Source organism: Amblyraja radiata, chromosome 5, assembly GCF_010909765.2.
Source record: "Amblyraja radiata isolate CabotCenter1 chromosome 5, sAmbRad1.1.pri, whole genome shotgun sequence".
Classification (NCBI taxonomy): Eukaryota; Metazoa; Chordata; class Chondrichthyes; order Rajiformes; family Rajidae; genus Amblyraja; species Amblyraja radiata.
Window position 1 is genome coordinate 113,633,811 of NC_045960.1, and position 21,986 is coordinate 113,655,796.

General features: G+C 49.4%; 1 protein-coding gene across 2 annotated transcripts; it reads right to left on the bottom strand.

Moving 5' to 3' along the window:
• Nucleotides 1–1,443: 1,443 nt before the first annotated feature.
• On the bottom strand, nucleotides 1,444–18,942 carry LOC116973710 (myelin and lymphocyte protein-like). Of its 2 annotated transcripts, XM_033022017.1 has the most exons (4): nucleotides 18,744–18,938; nucleotides 10,441–10,608; nucleotides 6,063–6,197; nucleotides 1,444–1,793 (listed from the first exon to the last, which is right to left on the bottom strand). In XM_033022017.1, exons 1-4 carry the CDS (start codon nucleotides 18,831–18,833, stop codon nucleotides 1,713–1,715), a joined length of 474 nt encoding a protein of 157 aa, XP_032877908.1. In that variant the 5' UTR covers nucleotides 18,834–18,938; the 3' UTR covers nucleotides 1,444–1,712. The 2 variants fall into 2 exon arrangements, with proteins under 2 accessions (XP_032877908.1, XP_032877909.1); XM_033022018.1 differs by lacking the exon at nucleotides 6,063–6,197 and having other exon boundaries at nucleotides 18,744–18,942.
• Nucleotides 18,943–21,986: the final 3,044 nt, after the last annotated feature.

Here is a 21,986-nt window from a genome sequence, read left to right on the forward strand (position 1 = left end):
ACTCTGTGAAACGTCACCTATCCATGTTCTCCACAGATGCTGCCTGACCCGGCTTTTTGTGCCTACCTTTGATATTCTTGAATTGGATTTCAACACTTCGTGATAAGAATGAATGATTCATATGTAAGAAAATAGATGCAGTAAGCACAGCACTCAGACCAATATTTTGGTAGGACATTTTATTTGTTACCTAAACAAGCGATAAAGGCCAAAAGTAACATTGGGTAATATTTAAAGCACGAATATGCGATGCAAGCCAACTATTCCTACAGCCCAGTTTGCAAGTATGTGAGGCTGCCTCGATATATTTAAACAAAATAATAAATCGTTTTAAATCAATCAAACAATATAAACAGTGATCAGGTTGTAGAAAAGTAAAATTAGCAAATGAAGATGATGTGACTCTAAGGGTTAAGAGTTTGTGGACAGATTTGTTTATTTGGCTGTTGAACTGTTGGGACTTTATGGGTGTAAGACTTAAAGGGCCTGTCATAGTTGCAGGAGATTGCCAAAGGTTTTCAACATGTTGAAAATCCAGCGGAGACCAGCAAAAAGCACGACTCTTTGTGCGACTACGTAAGTCATAGTGTTAGAAATTTTCGACCACCTGCTATGACGGGTGCCGGCAAGTTGCTGAAAAAAATCGCGTAAGTGGGACTGGCCCTTTAAGGGCTGCACAATGGCGCAGCGGTAGAGTTGCCACCTAACAGCGCCAGGGACCCGGGTTCCATCCTAACCGTGAGTGCTGTCCGTACGGAGTTTGTACCTTCTCCCCGTGACCTGCCTGGGTTTTCTCCGGGAAATATCCGGTTTCTTCCCACACTCCAAAGACGCACAGGCTTGTAGGTTGTGTCGGAAGGAACTGCAGATGCTGGTTTAAATCGAAGATAGACTCAAAATGCCAGAGTAACTCAGCGGGACTCAGCAGTGCAGCGTAGGTTCACGAGATTGATCCCTGGGATGGCGGGACTGTCATATGAGGAAAGATTGAAAAGACTAGGCTTGTATTCACTGGAGTTTAGAAGGATGAGGGGGAATCTTATAGAAACATATAAAATTATAAAAGGACTGGACAAGCTCGATGCAGGAAAAATGTTCCCAATGTTGGGCGAGTCCAGAACCAGGGGCCACAGTCTTAGAATAAAGGGGAGGTCATTTAAGACTGAGGTGAGAAAAAACTTGTTCACCCAGAGAGTTGTGAATTTATGGAATTCCCTGCCACAGAGGGCAGTGGAGGCCAAATCACTGGATGGATTTAAGAGTTAGATAGAGCTCTAGGGGCTAGTGGAGTAAAGGGATATGGGGAGAAGGCAGGCACGGGTTATTGATTGGGGACGATCAGCCATGATCACAATGAATGGTGGTACTGGCTCGAAGGGCCGAATGGCCTCCTCCTGCACCTATTTTCTATGTTTCTATGTTTCTGTGGGACAGGCAGGTCACCTATCCATGTTCTCCACAGATGCTGCCTGACCCGCTGAGTTACTCCAGCACTCTGTATCTATCTTTGGTATAAACCAGCATCTGCAGTTCAATATTCCTCTCACCCAGGCAGCTCCACCGTGTAAAATACCTGATATATACGATCATTTATTAAGGTTACATTTACAGTTGGACGTAAGACTCTAGGAAGGAAAGTTTGAACAAGGGTATCGTGAAGACAGCCAATATCTGTGGTGAGATGTGTTGCCGCTTGCTGCTTGACCTGCCGCTCATGATGAAGCAGACTTCCATCTCAGTATCGAGAGTATGGCGTGGATCGTGTAGATTAGGGTGGCCAGGAATGCAAACACCTGCGAGAGAAACATCATGATAAAATCATTCACCCAGCACCAAGGCACATCACTCCACAGATGAACAGAGAGACTGTGCTACAGTGTGGGCCCCCTCAGCCCAACTTGCCCGCACTACCCAACATGTCCCATCTACACTAGTCCCACCCGCCTGCGTTTGGCCCATATCCCTCCAAGCCCGTCCTCTCCATGAACCTGTCCAAATGTTTCGAAAACATTGCGATAGCAGTTCAGTTCAGTTTAGTTTATAGTCACGTCCACCAATAGACAATAGGTGCAGGAGTAGGCCCTTCGGCCCTTCGAGCCAGCACCGCCATTCAATGTGATCATGGCTGATCATCCCCAATCAGTACCCCGTTCCTGCCTTCTCCCCATATCCCCTGACTCCGCTATCTTTAAGAGCCCTATCTAGCTCTCTCTTGAAAGTATCCAGAGAACCTGCCTCCACCGCCCTCTGAGGCAGAGAATTCCACAGACTCACAACTCTCTGTGTGAAAAAGTGTTTCCTCGTCTCCGTTCTAAATGGCTTACTCCTTATTCTTAAACTGTGTGGCCCCTGGTTCTGGACTCCCCCAACATCGGGAACATGTTTCTTGCCTCTAGCGTGTCCAAACCCTTAATAATCTTATGTTTCAATAAGATTACCTCTCATCCTTCTAAACTCCAGAGAATACAAGCCCAGCCACTCCATTCTCTCAGCATATGACAGTCCCGCTATCCCGGGAATTAACCTGGTGAACCTACGCTGCACTCCCTCAATAGCAAGAATGTCCTTCCCCGAGGTACAGTGGAAAGCCTTTGTTGCCTTTTGTACCTGCTACTTGCACAATTGATTCAATTCTTCAACGAGGGAGCTCAAAAGATCCTAGGATATTTAGACAGGTACATGGATAGGACTGGATGAGAGGGGATATGGGCCAAACGCAGGCAGGTGGGACCAGTGTAGATGGGACATGTTGGTCGGTGTGGACATGTTGGGCTGAAGGGCCTGTTTCTGTGCTATATGACTGCTTCATGTCACTCTCTTTATTTTCTAAGCTAGGACTTTATCCAAGGACAGTAAAATAAAAGAAATCAAATATTTTCATCTGCATTTATGGAAAAGAAAATGTGAAAGCAGTCAGTGTTTGGCACTGTGAAGATTCTCCATAGGAGGATGGGGTAGATCTTGATGTTGAGAGGGAGATAGACCAGCCATGGTTGAATGGCAGAGGAGATGGGCCGAATGGCCTAATTATGCTCCTGTCACAAGAACATGAACCTTCCTGCTACAGATATCCAGTGTCAGAGCAGTGAACTGCAGCTCCTTAATGATGCAATTAGAGTCACAGAGACACAGAGTCACAGTCACAGAGTCACAGAGACACAGAGACACAGAGTCACAGAGTCACAGAGTCACAGAGACACAGAGACACAGAGTCACAGAGTCACAGAGTCACAGAGACACAGTCACAGAGACACAGAGACACAGAGACACAGAGACACAGTCACAGAGACACAGAGACACAGAGACACAGAGACACAGGGACACAGGGACACAGGGACACAGTCACAGAGACACAGAGACACAGGGACACAGTCACAGAGACACAGGGACACAGGGACACAGGGACACAGGGACACAGAGACACAGAGACACAGGGACACAGACACACAGAGACACAGGGACACAGACACACAGAGACACAGAGTCACAGGGACACAGGGACACAGGGACACAGGGACACAGGGACACAGTCACAGAGACACAGAGACACAGAGACACAGGGACACAGGGACACAGGGACACAGGGACACAGAGACACAGAGACACAGGGACACAGGGACACAGGGACACAGGGACACAGAGACACAGGGACACAGGGACACAGGGACACAGGGACACAGAGACACAGGGACACAGGGACACAGGGACACAGGGACACAGGGACACAGGGACACACAGGGACACGGGGACACAGGGACACAGAGACACAGGGACACAGGGACACAGGGACACAGAGACACAGGGACACAGGGACACACAGAGACACACAGGGACACAGGGACACAGAGACACAGGGACACAGAGACACAGGGACACAGGGACACAGGGACACAGACACAGGGACACAGGGACACAGGGACACAGGGACACAGGGACACAGGGACACAGGGACACAGAGACACAGGGACACAGGGACACAGGGACACAGTCACAGAGACACAGAGACACAGTCACAGAGACACAGGGACACAGGGACACAGGGACACAGAGACACAGGGACACAGGGACACAGACACACAGACACACACACACACACACACAGAGACACAGAGACACAGGGACACAGGGACACAGGGACACAGACACACAGACACACACACACAGAGACACAGAGACACAGGGACACAGAGACACAGGGACACAGAGACACACAGAGACACAGGGACACAGGGACACAGGGACACAGGGACACAGAGACACAGGGACACAGACACACAGACACACACACACACACACACAGAGACACAGGGACACAGAGACACAGGGACACAGGGACACAGGGACACAGGGACACAGGGACACAGAGACACAGGGACACAGACACACAGACACACACACACAGAGACACAGGGACACAGGGACACAGAGACACAGGGACACAGACACACAGACACACACACACACACACACAGAGACACAGGGACACAGGGACACAGAGACACAGAGACAGAGACACAGAGACACAGGGACACAGGGACACAGGGACACAGAGACACAGGGACACAGGGACACAGAGACACAGAGACACAGAGACACAGAGTCACAGGGACACAGAGACACAGCCACATATCTCTCGTTTCCCTCTCCCCTGTCTGAAGAAGGGTCTCGACCCAAAACATCACCCATTCCTTGTCTCCAGAGATGCTGCCTGTCCCGCTGAGTTACTCCAGCATTTGTGTCTATGTTCAGTAAGACCCCCTGGTTCCTCTCAGCGGACCCTTGCCAGATTCATTTCACCGCAAGCTGTCACCAGCATTCCTCACCGGGAACTCCCTACCCGCCCAACCTCTCCCTGTAGCTCCCACACTCCAGTCCCGGCAACACCCATTACATCTTCTCTGCACCCTTTCCCACTTAATGGCTTAAAGATGCCACATTATCTCTAACGAGTAGAAATTATATCTAATCTTTTATTAAATCAGTTTCAGTTCAATAGACAATAGACAATAGGTGCAGGAGTAGGCCATTCGGCCCTTCGAGCCAGCACCGCCATTCAATGTGATCATGGCTGATCATCCCCAATTAGTACCCCATTCCTGCCTTCTCTCCATATCCCCTGACTCCGCTATCTTTAAGAGCCCTCCTAGCTCTCTCTTGAAAGCATCCAGAGAACCGGCCTCCACCGCCCTCTGAGGCAGAGAATTCCACAGACTCACAACTCTCTGTGAGAAAAAGTGTTTCCTCGTCTCCGTTCTAAATGGCTTACCCCTTATTCTTAAACTGTGGACCCTGGTTCTGGACTCCCCCAACATCAGGAACATTTCCTGCTTCTAGCGTGTCCAAGCCCTTAACAATCTTATATGTTTCAATGAGATATCCTCTCATCCTTCTAAACTCCAGAGTGTACAAGCCCAGCCGCTCCATTGTCTCAGCATATGACAGTCCCGCCATCCCGGGAATTAACCTTGTAAACCTACGCTGCACTCCCTCAATAGCAAGAATGTCCTTCCTCAAATTAGGGGACCAAAACTGCACATAGTACTCCAGGTGTGGTCTCACTAGGACCCTGTACAACTGCAGAAGGGCCTCTTTGCTCCTATATTCGATTCCTCTTGTTATAAAGGGCAACATGCCATTCGCTTTCTTCACTGCCTGCTGTACCTGCATGCTTACTTTCATTGACTGATGTACAAGGACCCCCAGATCCCGTTGTACTTCCCCTTTTCCCAACTTGACGGCATTTGGTTAGTAATCTGCCTTCCTGTTTTTGCTACCAAAGTGGATAACCTCACATTTATCCGCATTAAACTTTATCTGCCATGCATCTGCCCACTCCCCCAACCTGTCCAAGTCACCCTGCATTCTCATAGCATCCCCCTCACAGTTCACACTGCCACCCAGCTTTGTGTCATCTGTAAATTTGCTAATGTTACTTTGAATCCCTTCATCTAAATCATTGATGTATATTGTAAATAGCTGCGGTCCCAGCACCGAGCCTTGCGGTACCCCACGACAAGACAGATGGACTAGGTTGGTGTTCCGATGTATAATGAGTTACTTACTGAGGCAGCAATGTTGAGTTTAAAAATGTTTGCAAGTTGTGGAGGAAATAATACAAATAAAATTCTTGTGTCGCTAGCCTCCAGCACGGCGATACTTAAATAAAAGATAGCGGCGATTAGGTGGTAGAATACATCCTGCAGGAGAGAGGAGACACGCATGAGAAATAATCTCCGTACAAGGAACTGCAGATGCTGCTTTACAGAACAAAGTCACAGTGCTGGAGTAACTCAGCGGGTCAGGCAGCATCTGTGGAGAACATGGAAACGAAGAACATGTTCTCCAGAGACACATCCTGACCCGCTGAGTTACTCCAGCACTCTGTGAAACGTCACCTATCCATGTTCTCCACAGATGCTGCCTGACCCGCTGAGTTACTCCAGCACTCTGTGAAACGTCAACTATCCATGTTCTCCACAGATGCTGCCTGACCCGCTGAGTTACTCCAGCACTCTGTGAAACGTCACCTATCCATGTTCTCCACAGATGCTGCCTGACCCGCTGAGTTGCTCCAGCACTCTGTGAGTTGTTCTTTCTGATCGGAGACCTGTGACCAATGGCTTGAAGGGCCGAATGGCCTACTCCTGCACCTATTGTCTATTGTCTATTGACCAGTGGAGCACCGCAGGGGTCGGTGCTGGGCTCCATGCTCGTTTGTCCTGTACATTAACAATATGGATGACAATGCAGCTAACATAGTTAGTAGATTTACAAATGACACCCCCTTTGGTGGTGGGGTGGACATTGAGGCAGGATATCTAAGTTGGCAGCAGGATCTAGATCGGTTGGGAAGGTGGGCCAAGTATTGGCAAATGAAGTTTAGACAATAGACAATAGGTGCAGGAGTAGGCCATTCGGCCCTTCAAGCCAGCTAAATGGCTGATTTGACTATAGGAGCAGGGAGGTTAAACTCCATTTGCCAATACTTGGCCTACCTTCCCAACCGATCTAGATTGTTGTTATGTAGATTGTTAAGGGTTTGGACACGCTAGAGGCAGGAACCATGTTCCTGATGTTGGGGAGAGTCCAGAACCAGGGGCCACAGTTTAAGAATAAGGAGTAAGCCATTTAGAACGGAGATGAGGAAACACTTTTTCACACAGAGTGTTGTGAGTCTGTGGAATTCTCTGCCTCAGAGGGCGGTGGAGGCCGGTTCTCTGGATGCTTTCAAGAGAGAGCTAGATAGGGCTCTTAAAAATAGCGGAGTCAGGGGATATGGGGAGAAGGCAGGAACAGGGTACTGATTGTGGATAGAGAAACATAGAAAATAGGTGCAGGAGTAGGCCATTCGGCCCTTCGAGCCTGCACCGCCATTCGATATGATCATGGCTGATCATCCAACTCAGTATCCCATCCCTGCCTTCTCTCCATACCCCCTGATCTCTTTAGCCACAAGGGCCACATCTAACTCCCTCTTAAATATAGCCAATGAACTGGCTTCAACTACCTTCTGTGGCAGAGAATTCCACAGATTCACCACTCTCTGTGTAAAAAATGATTTTCTCATCTCGGTCCTAAAAGATTTCCCCTTATCCTAAACTGTGACCCCTAGTTCTGGACTTGCCCAACATCGGGAACAATCTTCCTGCATCTAGCCTGTCCAACCCCTTAAGAATTTTGTAAGTTTCTATAAGATCCCCCCTCAATCTTCTAAATTCTAGCGAGTACAAGCCGAGTCTATCCAGTCTTTCTTCATATGAAAGTCCTGCCATCCCAGGAATCAGTCTGGTGAACCTTCTCTGTACTCCCTCTATGGCAAGAATGTCTTTCCTCAGATTAGGAGACCAAAACTGTACGCAATACTCCAGGTGTGGTCTCACCAAGACCCTGTACAACTGCAGTAGAACTCTGACTGATGTGAGGTGTTGCACTTTGGTGAGCCAACCCAGAGCGGGACTTTCACAGTCAATGGTGGAGAGTGTTGCTGAGCAGAGGGGTGTGGGAGTACAGGTGCACAGTGCCCTGAACGTGGTGAGTCAGGTGGACGGGGGGGGTGATGAAGGCGTCTGTCACGCTTGCCTTCATTGGGAAGGGTGTTGAGTACAAATGGCGGGACATCGAGTCATAGAGTGATACAGGTAGTCAAAAGTGCTGGAGAAACTCAGCGGGTGCAGCAGCATCTAGATGTTGCCTCACCCGCTGAGTTTCTCCAGCACTTTTGTCTACCTTTGATTTTCCAGCATCTGCAGTTCCTTCTTAAACATAGAGTGATACAGTGTGGAAACAGGCCCTTCGGCCCGACTTGCCCACACCGGCCAACATGTCCCAGCTACACTAGTCATAGAGTGATACAGTGTGGAAACAGGCCCTTCAGCCCGACTTGCCCACACCGCCCAACATGTCCCATCTACACTCATCCCACCTGCCTGCATTTGGCCCATATCCCTCCAAACCTGTCCTATCCATGTACCTGTCTAACTGTTTCTTAAACGTTGGGATAGTCCCAGCCTCAACTACCTCCTCTGGCAGCTCGTTCCATACCCCCACCACCCTTTGTGTGAAAAAGTTACACCTCAGATTCCTATTGAATCTTTTCCCCTTCACCTTGAACCCATGTCCTCTGGTCCCCGATTCCCCTACTCTGGGCAAGAGACTCTGTGCATCTACCCGATCTATTTCTCTCATGATGCAGCTGTACAAGGCGTTGGTGAGACCACACTTAGAGCACTGTGTGTAGTTCTGGTCACCCAGCTTCAGGGAAGATGTCAGTAAGGTGAAAGGGTGCAGAAGAGATTCACCTGGATGTTACCTGGGCTTGAGCTACAGGGAGAGGTTGGATAGGCTGGGGCTTATATCTGTGGAGTGTAGGAGGCTGAGGGGTGACCTTATTGAGGTGTACAAGATCATGAGGGGCACGGATAAAGTGAACGCTCACAGTCTGTTTCCCAGGGTAGAGGATTCTAAAACTAGAGGGTACAGACTCAAGGTGAGAGGGGAGAGATTGAAGAGGGACCTCAGGGGCAACATCAATTCTTACGTTCTAGGAGCAGAATTGGGCCATTCGGCCCATCGAGTCTACTCCGCCATTCAATCATGGCTGATCTATCTTTCCCTCTCAACCACATTCTCCTGCCGTCTCCCCATAACCCCTGACACCCTGTACTAATCAAGAATCTGTCAATCTCCGCCTTAAAAATACCCAATGATTTGTCCTCCACTGCCGTCGCTCATCCCCATCCTAAAGGTAAGTTGCAAGATGACGGTGGAACTTGGCGACTCTCTGCGTGCTTTTCCAGAAGAGGATCTATTGTACCCATGTACAGTGGGAACGGAGGCTGAGTTTGAGTTGAGTTTATTGTCCTGTGTACCGAGGTACAGTGAAAAGCTTTCTCGTGTGCTAACCAGTCAGCGGAAAGACAACACATGATTACAATCGATCCATTCACAGTGTACAGATACATGGTAAGGGGATAACGTTTAGAGCAAGGTAAAGCCAGTAAAGTCCGATCAAGGATAGTCCGAGGGTCACCAAAGATAGTAGTTCAGCACCGCTCTCTAGTTGTGGTAGGATGGTTCAGTTGCCTGATAACAGCTGGGAAGAAACTGTCCCTGAATCTGGATGTGTGCGTTTTCACACTTCTGTAACTCTTGCCCGATGGGAGAGGGGGGGAGAGGGAGTGGCCGGGGTGAGACTGGTCCTTGATGATGCTGCTGGCCTTGCCGAGGCAGCGTGAGGTGTAGATGGAGTCGATGGAAGGGAGGTTGGTTTGTGGAGGAAGGAACTGCAGATGCTGGTTTAAACCGAAGATAGACACAAAATGCTGCAGTAACTCAGCGGGTGAGGCAGCATCTCTGGAGAGAAGGAATGGGTGACGTTTTAGGTCGAGACGCTTCTTCAGTTTCTTAATGGTCTGGGCTGTGTCCACAATTCGCTGCAATTTCTTGCGGTCTTGGATGGAGCTGATCCCAAACCGTGCTGAGATAAATCCTAGGTAGACAAAATGCTGGAGAAACTCAGCGGGTGAGGCAGCATCTATGGAGCGAAGGAATAGGTGACGTTTCGGGTCGAGACCCTTCTACAGACTGATGTGGGGGGGGGGCGGGAAGAAGAAAGGAAGAGGCGGAAACAGTGGGCTGTGGGAGAGCTGGGAAGGGGAGGGGAAGGAGGGAGAAAGCAGGGACTACCTGAAATTGGAGAAGTCAATGTTCACACCGCTGGGGTGTAAACTACCCAAGCGAAATATGAGGTGCTGCTCCTCCAATTTGCGGTGGGACTCACTCTGGCCATGGAGGAGGCCCAGGACAGAAAGGTCGGATTGGGAATGGGAGGGGGAGTTGAAGTGCTGAGCCACCGGGAGATCAGGTTGGTTATTGTGAACCGAGCTGAGGTGTTGGGCGAAGCGATCGCCAAGCCTGCGCTTGGTCATGTTGCCGACTTACCACCGCGTTCCAAGCTGAGGAACGCTTCTGGACACCGGCCATGTACAGGATCAGCAGCAGTGTCGTTATAACGAAGCAGAAGACAGAGACAAACATCACCCAGCCTTGGTTCTGGGGAAACGGGATGCGAGATGCAGCCACCAGGATCCACACCAGACCACCGAATACCTGGTAATAAAGCGCAGAGTAAACCATGGGCAAACCGCCACAGGACACAAGGAACCGCACGCGATAAACAATACATCGGCACCCATCTTCCAACCACCCCCCTCGGCTGTATACACTTGGGAAGGAAGGAACTGCAGATGCTGCTTTACACCAAAGGTAGACACGACACAAAATGCTGGAGGAAACAACAGGGGGCGCTGTCCTGTGCGCGGCTGCCCAGCCAGCAGCTGTCCGTCTTTTCATCTTTTTTTTAATTTTAGTTAGTTAAAGTGTTTTTGTTTCTGGAGTTCTAGACTTTTTTATGTGGGGGGGGGGGAAGGGGGAAACTACCTTTCGGGGTCCCTACCTGGTCGGAGAGGCAGCTTTTCTCCGGGCTGCAGCTTCGACCCGTCCTCGCGGCCTACCAGCGGGCCTGGAGCGGCGTTTCCTGTCGGGCACTGCCCAGAACCACGGCTTCGGCAGCGGCACAGCGCTGGAGCGCTATCGTGGAGCGGGCGATGCCTTGCCTGGGTCGCCGTGCTGGAGCTCCGGTGAGCTGAGACCGCCGGGAACAACAAGGCGGCGCCGAACTGTACACCGGGAGCCTGGGATCTCGCGACGAGATCGCCAGTTGTGGAGCTCCATTCGGCGCGGCCTTGTCGGCTTCGGAAACCGCGGCCTCCAGTACGGAAGCGGCCGTTCCAGGTGTCCCAAGCCGCTGTGAGGATTCTCCCGACACCGGAGCACCATCACCCGGCGAGAACGGCCAGGAACATCGGGCCTCCGTAGAGGCAACTGTGGAGGCCTCAATAGGCCCGACTATGGGTGAACTGGGGTTGGGGACTGGACTTTGTGCCTTCCCTCATGGTGGGAGCCATTGTGGGGGGATGTTCTTTATGTTTAAATCTCTTATTAATGTTATGTCTGTATTCTTTCTTTATGTGCTGCATTGGCAAGAAGCATTTCACTACACCTAGGTGTATGTGACCAATAAATAACCTTTGAACCTTTGAACCTTTGAACCCTTAAATCAGCGGGACAGGCAGCATCTCTGAAGAGAAGGAAAGGGCGACGTTTCCAGTTGGAAGAAGGGTCTCGACCCAAAACGTCACCTATCCATGTTCTCCACAGATGCTGCCTGACCCGCTGAGTTACTCCAGCACTCTGTGAAACGTCACCTACCCATGTTCTCCACAAATGCTGCCTGACCCGCTGAGTTACTCCAGCATTTTGTATCTATCCCAACTTCTATACTCAACTGATGACAGGCAATGTGCCAAAATAACTTCTTCACCTCCCTATCTACCTGAAGACGTGACCAAAAGGATCGATGAGGACGGAGCTGTAGATGTTGCGTACGTGGACTTCACTAAAGCATTTGACAAGGTTCCACATGGTAGGCTGCTCTGGAAGGTTAGATCACATGGGATCAAAGGAGGTGGTGGGCCTGATCTCAGACAACGATGAGAAGGCCTACCGGGAGGAGGTGGCTGGTCTAGCACTCTGGTGTCAGGACAACAGCCTCCTCTTGAACATCAAAAAAACTAAGGAGCTGATCGTGGACTTTAGGAGGGCACATCATCCGAGGGCGTACACACCATTGAGGATAAATGGGGATCCTGTGGATAGGGCGAGCTGTTTTAAATACCTGGGAGTCCACATCTCTGAGGATCTGACATGGACATCACACGCCTCAGCACTCGTGAGTAAGGCAAGGCAGCGCCTTTACCACCTCAGGCAATTGAGGAAATTCAGAGTGTCTCTGAGGATCCTCCAGTGCTTCTACTCAGCGGCTGTGGAAAGCATCTTGTCCGGAAATATTACCATCTGGTTTGGGAACTGCTCTGCCCAGGACAAGAAGGCTCTGCAGGGAGTAGTGCGTTCGGCCGAACGCACTATGGGAACTACACTCGCCCACCTGCAGGAACTATACATCAGAAGGTGCAACTCCAGAGCCAACAAGATCATGGGAGACCCCTTCCACCCCAGCAACGGACTGTTCCAGCTGCTACGGTCAGGCAAACGCCTCCGTTGCCATGCGGTGAGAACGGAGAGGTTGAGAAGGAGTTTCTTCTCAGAGGCCATTAGGACTGTAAACTCCTATCTCACCAGGGACTAACTCTACTGAACCATTCTACTGGGTTTTTTTTAAATTGCTGTGTTTTTTTTTTCCCTTTTTCCTTCGGCCCACAATATTTAATATCTAAAAGAATATGTGATTCTGTTCCATCCTGTTTGTAGTTTGTTTGTTTGTCTTTTTGCACAATTCGCGAGCGTTGCCACTTTTCATTTCACTGCACATCTCGTATGTGTATGTGACGAATAAACTTGACTTGACTTGAGATAGCTGAATGGATAGCAAACTGCCTCCATGGAAGGAAGCAGAGGGTGATGGTGGAAGGTTGCTTCTCAGACTGGAGGCCTGTGACTAGTGGTGTGCCTCAGGGTTCGGTGCTGGGCCCGTTACTGTTTGTCATCTACATCAATGATTTGGATGAGAACATACAGGGCAAGATTAGCAAGTTTGCTGATGATACAAAAGTGGGTGGTTTTGCAGATAGTGAAGATGGTTGTGAACGATTGCAGCAGGATCTGGATCGATTGGCCAGGTGGGCGGAGGAATGGTTGATGGAATTTAATACAGAGAAGTGTGAGGTGTTGCATTTTGGGATGTTGAACAAGGGCAGGACCTACACAGTGAATGGTCGGCCTCTGGGTAGTGTTGTAGAGCAGAGGGATCTAGGAGTACAGGTGCATGGTTCTCCTCCCTGGTCTGGACAATGAGATTGAGTGTAGTTTATTGTCACGTGTACTGAGGTACAGTGAAAAGCTTCTGTTGCTAACCAGTCAGCGGAAAGACAACACATGATTTCAATCGAGCCGTCCACAGTGTATAGATACATGATAAAGTGAGACCTGGGACTGACAATAGACAGTAGACAATAGGTGCAGGAGTAGGCCATTCGGCCCTTCGAGCCAGCACTGCCATTCAATGTGATCATGGCTGATCATCCCCAATCAGTACCCCGTTCCTGCCTTCTCCCCATATCCCCTGACTCCGCTATTTTTAAGAGCCCTATCTAGCTCTCTCTTGAAAGTATCCAGAGAACCTGCCTCCACCGCCCTCTGAGGCAGAGAATCCACAGACTCACAACCCTCTGTGTGAAAAGGTTTTCCTCGTCTCTGTTCTCAATGGCTTCCTCCTTATTCTTAAACTGTGGCCCCTGGTTCTGGACTCCCCCAACATCGGGAACATGTTTCCTGCCTCTAGTGTGTCCAAACCCTTATTAATCTTATGTGTTTCAATGAGATACCCTCTCATCCTTCTAAATTCTAGAGTGCTGTCTGAGCAGGTCTAATGGATCCATTAGTTCAGCGGCACTCACAGGGGGCTGTAGCATCCACCTCCACCCCACCCCATCCCCCCCCGCCCCCCAACCCCTCCCTTTCCACATTCTACCTTCATTCCACCCATTACAGTTGTCCCACACCTGCAATCGAGTGGCTGGTGCATACCTGTTCTTCCAGTCAGCCCAGCACCAATTAAATTCTATGGGTGGCTTAGGCAGGGCAGGGCTGACTTTATTACCTGCAAGCACTCACCTGCCCAGGTGAGCAGACCAAGGCTGCTCCGAGTTTGTGTCCCTTCTGCAGCCCCAGAGGCAGAGCAGTGGAGATGTCGGAGCTGCTGTCTCATACACCTCTGCCCTCGCCTCCAGGGCTTTCTTCCACACAGATTACAAATTAGTTAGTCATAGAGTGATACAGTGTGGAAACAGGCCCTTCAGCCCAACTTGCCCACACCGCCCAACATGTCCCAGCTACACTAGTCATAGAGTGATACAGTGTGGAAACAGGCCCTTCGGCCCAACTTGCCCACACCGGCCAACATGTCCCAGCTACACTAGTCATAGAGTGATACAGTGTGGAAACAGGCCCTTCAGCCCAACATGCCCACACCGACCAACATGTCCCAGCTACATGTTCCCGATGTTGGGAGAGTCCAGAACCAGGGGCCACCGTTTAAGAATAAGGGGTAAGCCATTTAGAATGGAGACGAGGAAACACTTTTTCTCACAGAGAGTTGTGAGTCTGTGGAATTCTCTGCCTCAGAGGGCGGTGGAGGCAGGTTCTCTGGATACTTTCAAGAGAGAGCTAGATAGGGCTCTTAAAGATAGCGGAGTCAGGGGATATGGGGAGAAGGCAGGAACGGGGTACTGTTTGGGGATGATCAGCCATGATCACATTGAATGGCGGTGCTGGCTCGAAGGGCCGAATGGCCTACTCCTGCACCTATTGTCTATTGTCTATTATCATTTTATAGACTTCTCTCAGGTCTCCGCTCAAACTCCGGATTTGCAGAGAAAACAACATTCCCTCTTTCCCCCTCCCCTTCCCAGCTCCCCCACAGCCCACCGTCTCCGCCTCTTCCTTTCTTCTTCCCACCCCGCCCCCACCCCATCAGTCTGAAGAAGGGTCTCGACCCGAAACCTCACCTATTCCTTCGCTCCATAGATGCTGCCTCACCCGCAGAGAAGGACAATAAACAAATCTAATCTAATCTAATCTAATCTAATTCTCCAGCATTTTTGTCTTCCTTTGATTTTTCCAGCATCTGCAGTTCTTTGTTAAACAGTGCAACCTGGTGTGTACAAGACCCCCACCCATGTCCCGTGTGGGTGAGAGCAATGTTTGATGGGGTGACAGTGCGACCGTTTACTTGCGAGCCTTTTCTTAACGTACGTTCGATGCAGAGACTCACTGACTACGTTTGTGTTAGCGGTGTCACCTCCAAAGTCAGGCACAGTTGCTTCCCAGCTGTTATCAGGCAACTGGATCATTTGTTCCATAGATAGAAACATAGAAAATAGGTGCAGGAGGAGGCCATTCGGCCCTTCGAGCCAGCACCGCCATTCATTGTGATCATGGCTGATCGTCCCCTATCAATAACCCGTGCCTGCCTTCTCCCCATATCCCCTGACTCCACTAGCCCCTAGAGCTCTATCTAACTCTCTCTTAAATCCATCCAGTGATTCGGCCTCCACTGCCCTCTGTGGCAGGGAATTCCACAAATTCACAACTCTCTGGATGAAAAAGTTTTTTCTCACCTCAGTCTTAAATGGCCTCCCCTTTATACTAAGACTGTGGCCCCTGGTTCTGGACTCGCCCAACATTGGGAACATTTTTCCTGCATCCAGCTTGTCCAGTCCTTTTATAATTTTATATGTTTCTATAAGAGCCCCCTCATCCTTCTAAACCCCAGGGAATACAAGCCTAGTCTTTTCAATCTTTCCTCATATGACAGTCCCGCCATCCCAGGGATCAATCTCGTGAACCTATGCTGCACTGCCTCAATCACAAGGATGTCCTTCCTCAAATTAGGAGACCAAAACTGTACGCAATACTCCAGATGTGGTCTCAGAGCCCTATACAACTGCTCCATAGATTTCTGCTCCATAGATGCTGCCTCACCCGCAGAGTGTTGGAGTTTCTCCAGCATTTTTGTCTACCTTCGATTTATCCAGCATCTGCAGTTCTTTGTTAAACGCTACCACAAACCAGAGAGCAGTCCTGAACTACTATTTACCTGATTGGAGTCCGAGGGTCACCAATGAGGTAGATAGTGTTCAGGTAGGCAAGACTGCAGGAGAAACTCAGCGGGTGCGGCAGCATCTATGGAGCGAAGGAAATAGGCAACGTTTCGGGAAATAGGCAACAAAACGAAGGGTTTCGTCCCGAAACGTCACCTATTTTCTTGTTCCATAGATGCTGCCACACCCACTGAGTTTCTCCAGCAATTTTGTCTACCTTCAATTTTCCCGCATCTGCAGTTCCTTCTTGAACATAGATAGTGTTCAGGACTGCTCTCTGGGCGGTTGTGCTAGGATGATTCAGGTGCCTAACCCTTGGACTATCCATGATCGGACTTTGCTGGCTTAACCTGGCGCTAAAAAGTCAGATGACCTGAACTCCTTTTACGCTCGTTACGAGACGGGCAACACCACCCCAGGTCTGCCGACTATCGACAATACCGCCAGCGGGCTGGCTACCGAAGTTGAAGGGAGGAACGTGCACACATTCTCGTTGTCCGAGCATGACGTGAGTCCACATCTCTGAGGATCTGACATGGACATCACACGCTGCAGCACTAGTGAGTAAGGCAAGGCAGCGCCTTTACCACCTCAGGCAGCTGAGGAAATTCAGAGTGTCTCTGAGGATCCTCCAGTGCTTCTACTCAGCGGCTGTGGAAAGCATCTTGTCCGGAAATATCACGATTTGGTTTGGGAACTGCTCTGCCCAGGATAAGAAGGCTCTGCAGGGAGTAGTGCGTTCAGCCGAACGCACTATGGGAACTTCACTTGCCCCCCTGCAGGAACTATACATCAGAAGGTGCAACTCCAGAGCCAATAAGATCATGGGGGATCCCTTCCACCCCTGCAACGGACTGTTCCAGCTGCTACGTTCAGGCAAACGCCTCCGTTGCCATGCGGTGAGAACGGAGAGGATGAGAAGGAGTTTCTTCCCAGAGGCCATTCGGACTGTAAACTCCTATCTCACCAAGGACTAACTCTACTGAACCATTCTACTGGGTTTTTTAAATTGCTGGGGGTTTTTTTTCCCATTTTTCCTTCGGCCCACAATATATAATATGTAAAAGAATATGTGATTCTGTTCCATCCTGTTTGTAGTTTGTTTGTTTGTTTGTTTGTCTTTTTGCACAAAGTTCGCGAGCATTGCCACTTTTCATTTCACTGCACATCTCGTATGTGTATGTGACGAATAAACTTGACTTGACTTGACTTGACTTATCATGTATCTGTACACTGTAAACGGCTCGATTGTAATCATCTATTGTCTTTCCACTGACTAGTTGTAGCATGCAGCAGAAGATATTCACTGTACTTCGGTACACAAGACAATAAACTCAACTCAACTTCATATTGCCACAAATATAATTAGCCTCCAGGCAAGTGTTGCATCAATGTTTAACTCAATTGGAAATTAGCCCAAGAGAAACCGGTCACGAGAGAGAGGTTCATACCAGACTCTCATACGCTAGACTCTCCCCGACACAAAGTCATCTGACTCCTTCATTCACCTGTAAACAGGTGATATACATTCCAGTGCCCGCACTCAGCCTCTACACACTATAAACCTGTTCAGCAACGATCAAACAACCTGTACGCTGAACATTCTTGCATTCTACTGTATACTTTCTCCAAAATATAATGCAAGTCTGGAAAAAAAGGTCCACCCAAAACGTTACCTATCCATGTTCATCCCCAATCAGTACCCCGTTCCTGCCTTCTCCCCATATCCCCTGACTCCGCTATCTTTAAGAGCCCTATCTAGCTCTCTCTTGAAAGCATCCAGAAAACCTGCCTCCACCGCCCTCTGAGGCAGAGAATTCCACAGACTCACCACTCTCTGTGAGAAAAAGTGTTTCCTCGTCTCCGTTCTAAATGGCTTATTCCTTATTCTTAAACTGTGGCCCCTGGTTCTGGACTCCCCCAACATCGGGAACATGTTTCCTGCCTCTAGCGTGTCAAAATCCTTAATAATCTTATATGTTTCAATAAGAACCCCTCTCATCCTTCTAAACTCCAGAGTGTACAAGCCCAGCCGTTCCATTCTCTCAGCATATGACAGTCCCGCCATCCCGGGAATTAACCTTGTAAACCTACGCTGCATACCCTCAATAGCAAGAATGTCCTTCTTCAAATTAGGGGACCAAAACTGCACACAATACTCCAGGTGTGGTCTCACTATGGCTCTGTACAACTGCAGAAGGTCCTCTTTGCTCCTATATTCGATTCCTCTTGTTATAAAGGCCAACATGCCATTCGCTTTCTTCACTGCCTGCTGTACCTGCTTGCTTACTTTCATAGACTGATGTACAAGGACCCCCAGATCCCTTTGTACTTCCCAACGATCTCCTCTCATCCTTCTAAACTCCAGTGTACAAGCCCAGCCGCTCCATTCTCTCAGCATATGACAGTCCCGTAATCCCGGGAATTAACCTTGGAAACCTACGCTGCACCCCCTCAACAGCAAGAATGTCCTTCCATCTAAGTTGTGGCCAGATCCCACTGCAGTCCACAGTTCCGCTACAAAAACCACATTATTACAAGGAGTACGACCATCAAAATACTCACAAATTCAAGGAGCATCAGGAGCTCTGGAACTGATGTGCAGACTTTCAACCCGGATGGGATGATACTCCCTGGTTCAGGGGGAGCGGACATGGTGCAGTGTGAAAGGTCCTGGTAAGATGTGTCTGCTCGCCTGGTTCTCCTCCCCTCTCTCTGAACTCACACTCCACTGTCCTGCAGGTTTATAGGTGTGTGGCTGTGAGGCTTGTCTCCACCCTAACCACACATCTCCAGACTCCTCCTCTTTGAAACATCACCTACCCTCTCACAACGCCAATGAGAAGGCGGGGAGGAGAGAGAATTACTGCTAAATGCTTCTCAATCCTAAGTACCTTCAACTGATTTTATTTTTCTAATCCTAGAGGAACAGACTCGCTAGAATTTAGAAGATTGGGGGGGGATCTTATAGAAACTTACAAAATTCTTAAGGGGTTGGACAGGCTAGATGCAGGAAGATTGTTCCCGATGTTGGGGGAGTCCAGAACAAGGGGTCACAGTTTAAGGATAAGGGGGAAGTCTTTTAGGACCGAGATGAGAAAAACATTTTTCACACAGAGAGTGGTGAATCTGTGGAATTCTCTGCCACAGAAGGTAGTTCCCATCCCCATCGAGGGGATTTATCTCAGTCGCTGCCTCGAAAAGGCTGGCAGCAACATCAAGGACCCACACCATCCTGGCCACACACTCATCTCTCCGCTACCTTAAGGTAGAAGGTACAGGAGCCTGAAGACTGCAACAACCAGGTTCAGGAATAGCTACTTCCCCACAGACATCAGGCTATTTAACTTGGCTCGGACAAAACTCTGATTATTAATAACCCATTTTCTGTTATTTGCACTTTATCAGTTTATTTATTCGTGTGTGTATATATTTATACAATGGTATATGGACACACTGATCTGTTCTGTATTCATGCCTACTATGTTCTGTTGTGCTGAAGCAAAGCAAGAATTTCATTGTCCTATCAGGGACACATGACAATAAACTCACTTGAACTTGAACTAATTGAGTCCAGTTCATTGGCTATATTTAAGAGGGAGTTAGATGTGGCCCTTGTGGCTAACGGGATCAGGGGGTATGGAGAGAAGGCAGGTACAGGATACTGAGTTGGATGATCAGCCATGATCATATTGAATGGCGGTGCAGGCTCGAAGGGCCGAATGGCCTACTCCTGCACCTATTGTCTATGTTTCTAGATGTAAGATTTAAATTTGTTCAGTGTAATTTATAGTCAAGTCAAGTTTATTCGTCACATACACATACGAGATGTGCAGTGAAATGAAAAGTGGCAATGCTCGTGGACTTTGTGCAAAAAGACAAACAAACTACAAACAGCATGGAACAGAATCACATATTACATATTTGTGGGAGGGAAGAAAAAGGAAAAAAAACAGCAATTTTAAAAAAAGCAGTAGAATGGTTCAGTAGAGTTAGTCCCTGGTGAGATAGGAGTTTACAGTCCGAATGGCCTCTGGGAAAAAACTCCTTCTCATCCTCTCTGTTCTCACCGCATGGCAACGGAGGCGTTTGCCTGACCGTAGCAGCTGGAACAGTCCATTGCAGGGGTGGAAGGGGTCTCCCTTGATCTTGTTGGCTCTGGAGTTGCACCTCCTGATGTATAGTTCCTGCAGGGGGGCAAGTGTAGTTCCCATAGTGCGTTCGGCTGAACGCACTACTCCCTGCAGAGCCTTCTTGTCCTGGGCAGAGCAGTTCCCAAACCAAATGGTGATATTTCCGGACAAGATGCTTTCCACAGCCGCTGAGTAGAAGCACTGGAGGATCCTCAGAGACACTCTGAATTTCCTCAATTGCCTGAGGTGGTAAAGGCGCTGCCTTGCCTTACTCACGAGTGCTGAGGCGTGTGATGTCCATGTCAGATCCTCAGAGATGTGGACTCCCAGATATTTAAAACAGTTCACCCTATCCACAGGATCCCCATTTATCCTCAATGGTGTGTAAATCCTCGGATGATGTGCCCTCCTGAAGTCCATGATCAGCTCCTTAGTTTTTTTGATGTTCAAGAGGAGGCTGTTATCCTGACACCAGAGTGCTAGATCAGCCACCTCCTCCCGGTAGGCCTTCTCATCGTTGTCTGAGATCAGGCCCACCACCACAGTGTCATCAGCAAACTTAATTATTGAGTTGGAGCTGAACCTAGCCACACAGTCATGTGTGTACAGGGAGTACAGTAGGGGGCTGAGGACGCAACCCTGGGGCGATCCTGTGCACAGGGTGAGGGACTTCGATGTATTCCCTCCCATCTGACTACCTGGGGCCTGGCGGTGAGAAAGTCCAGGACCCAGACACACAGGGGGGTGTTGAGCCCTAATTCCATTAGCTTCCCGGCCAGTCTGGTGGGGACTATCGTGTTGAAGGCTGAACTGAAGTCTATGAACAGCATCCTCACGTAGCCCCCCTTCTGGCTGTCCAGATGAGAGAGAGCGGTGTGCAAGACCTGGGAGACCGCATCGTCCGTGGATTTGTTCGGACGGTATGCGAACTGTAACGGGACCATGTTGCGAGGGAGGAAGGCGCAGATGTGATTCTTCACCAGCCTCTCAAAGCATTTCATGACTACTGAGGTAAGGGCCACTGGACGGTAGTCATTCAGACATTGCTGGGGAGGCATTTTTTGGTACCGGTACAATGATGGATTTTTTGAAGCAGGCAGGGACCACAGACTTGGCCAGGGAGAGGTTGAATATTGTAGTGAGCACCAGAGCTAGCTGCGTAGCACAGGACTTGAGTACTCGCCCCGAGATGCCATCAGGACCTGCAGCTTTCCTCGTGAAGCACTGGAGGATCCTCAGAGAGACTCTGAATTTCCTCAGCTGCCTGAAGTGGTAAAGGCGCTGCCTTGCCTTACTCACCAGTGCTGCAACGTGTGTTGTCCATGTCAGATCCTCAGAGATGTGGACTCCCAGGTATTTAAAACAGCTCACCCTATCCACAGGATCCCCATTTATCCTCAATGGAGTGTACTCCCTCGGATGATGTGCCCTCCTAAAGTCCATGATCAGCTCCTTCGTTTTTTTGACATTCAAGAGGAGGCTGTTGTCCTGACACCAGAGTGCTAGATCAGCCACCTCCTCCTGTGGGCCTTCTCATCATTGTCTGAGATCAGGCCCACCATCACAGTGTCATCAGCATGATGGAGTTGGAGCTGAACCTAGCCACACAGTCGTGTGTACAGGGAGTACAATAGGGGGCTGAGGATGCAACCCTGGGGGGGATCCTGTGCTCAGG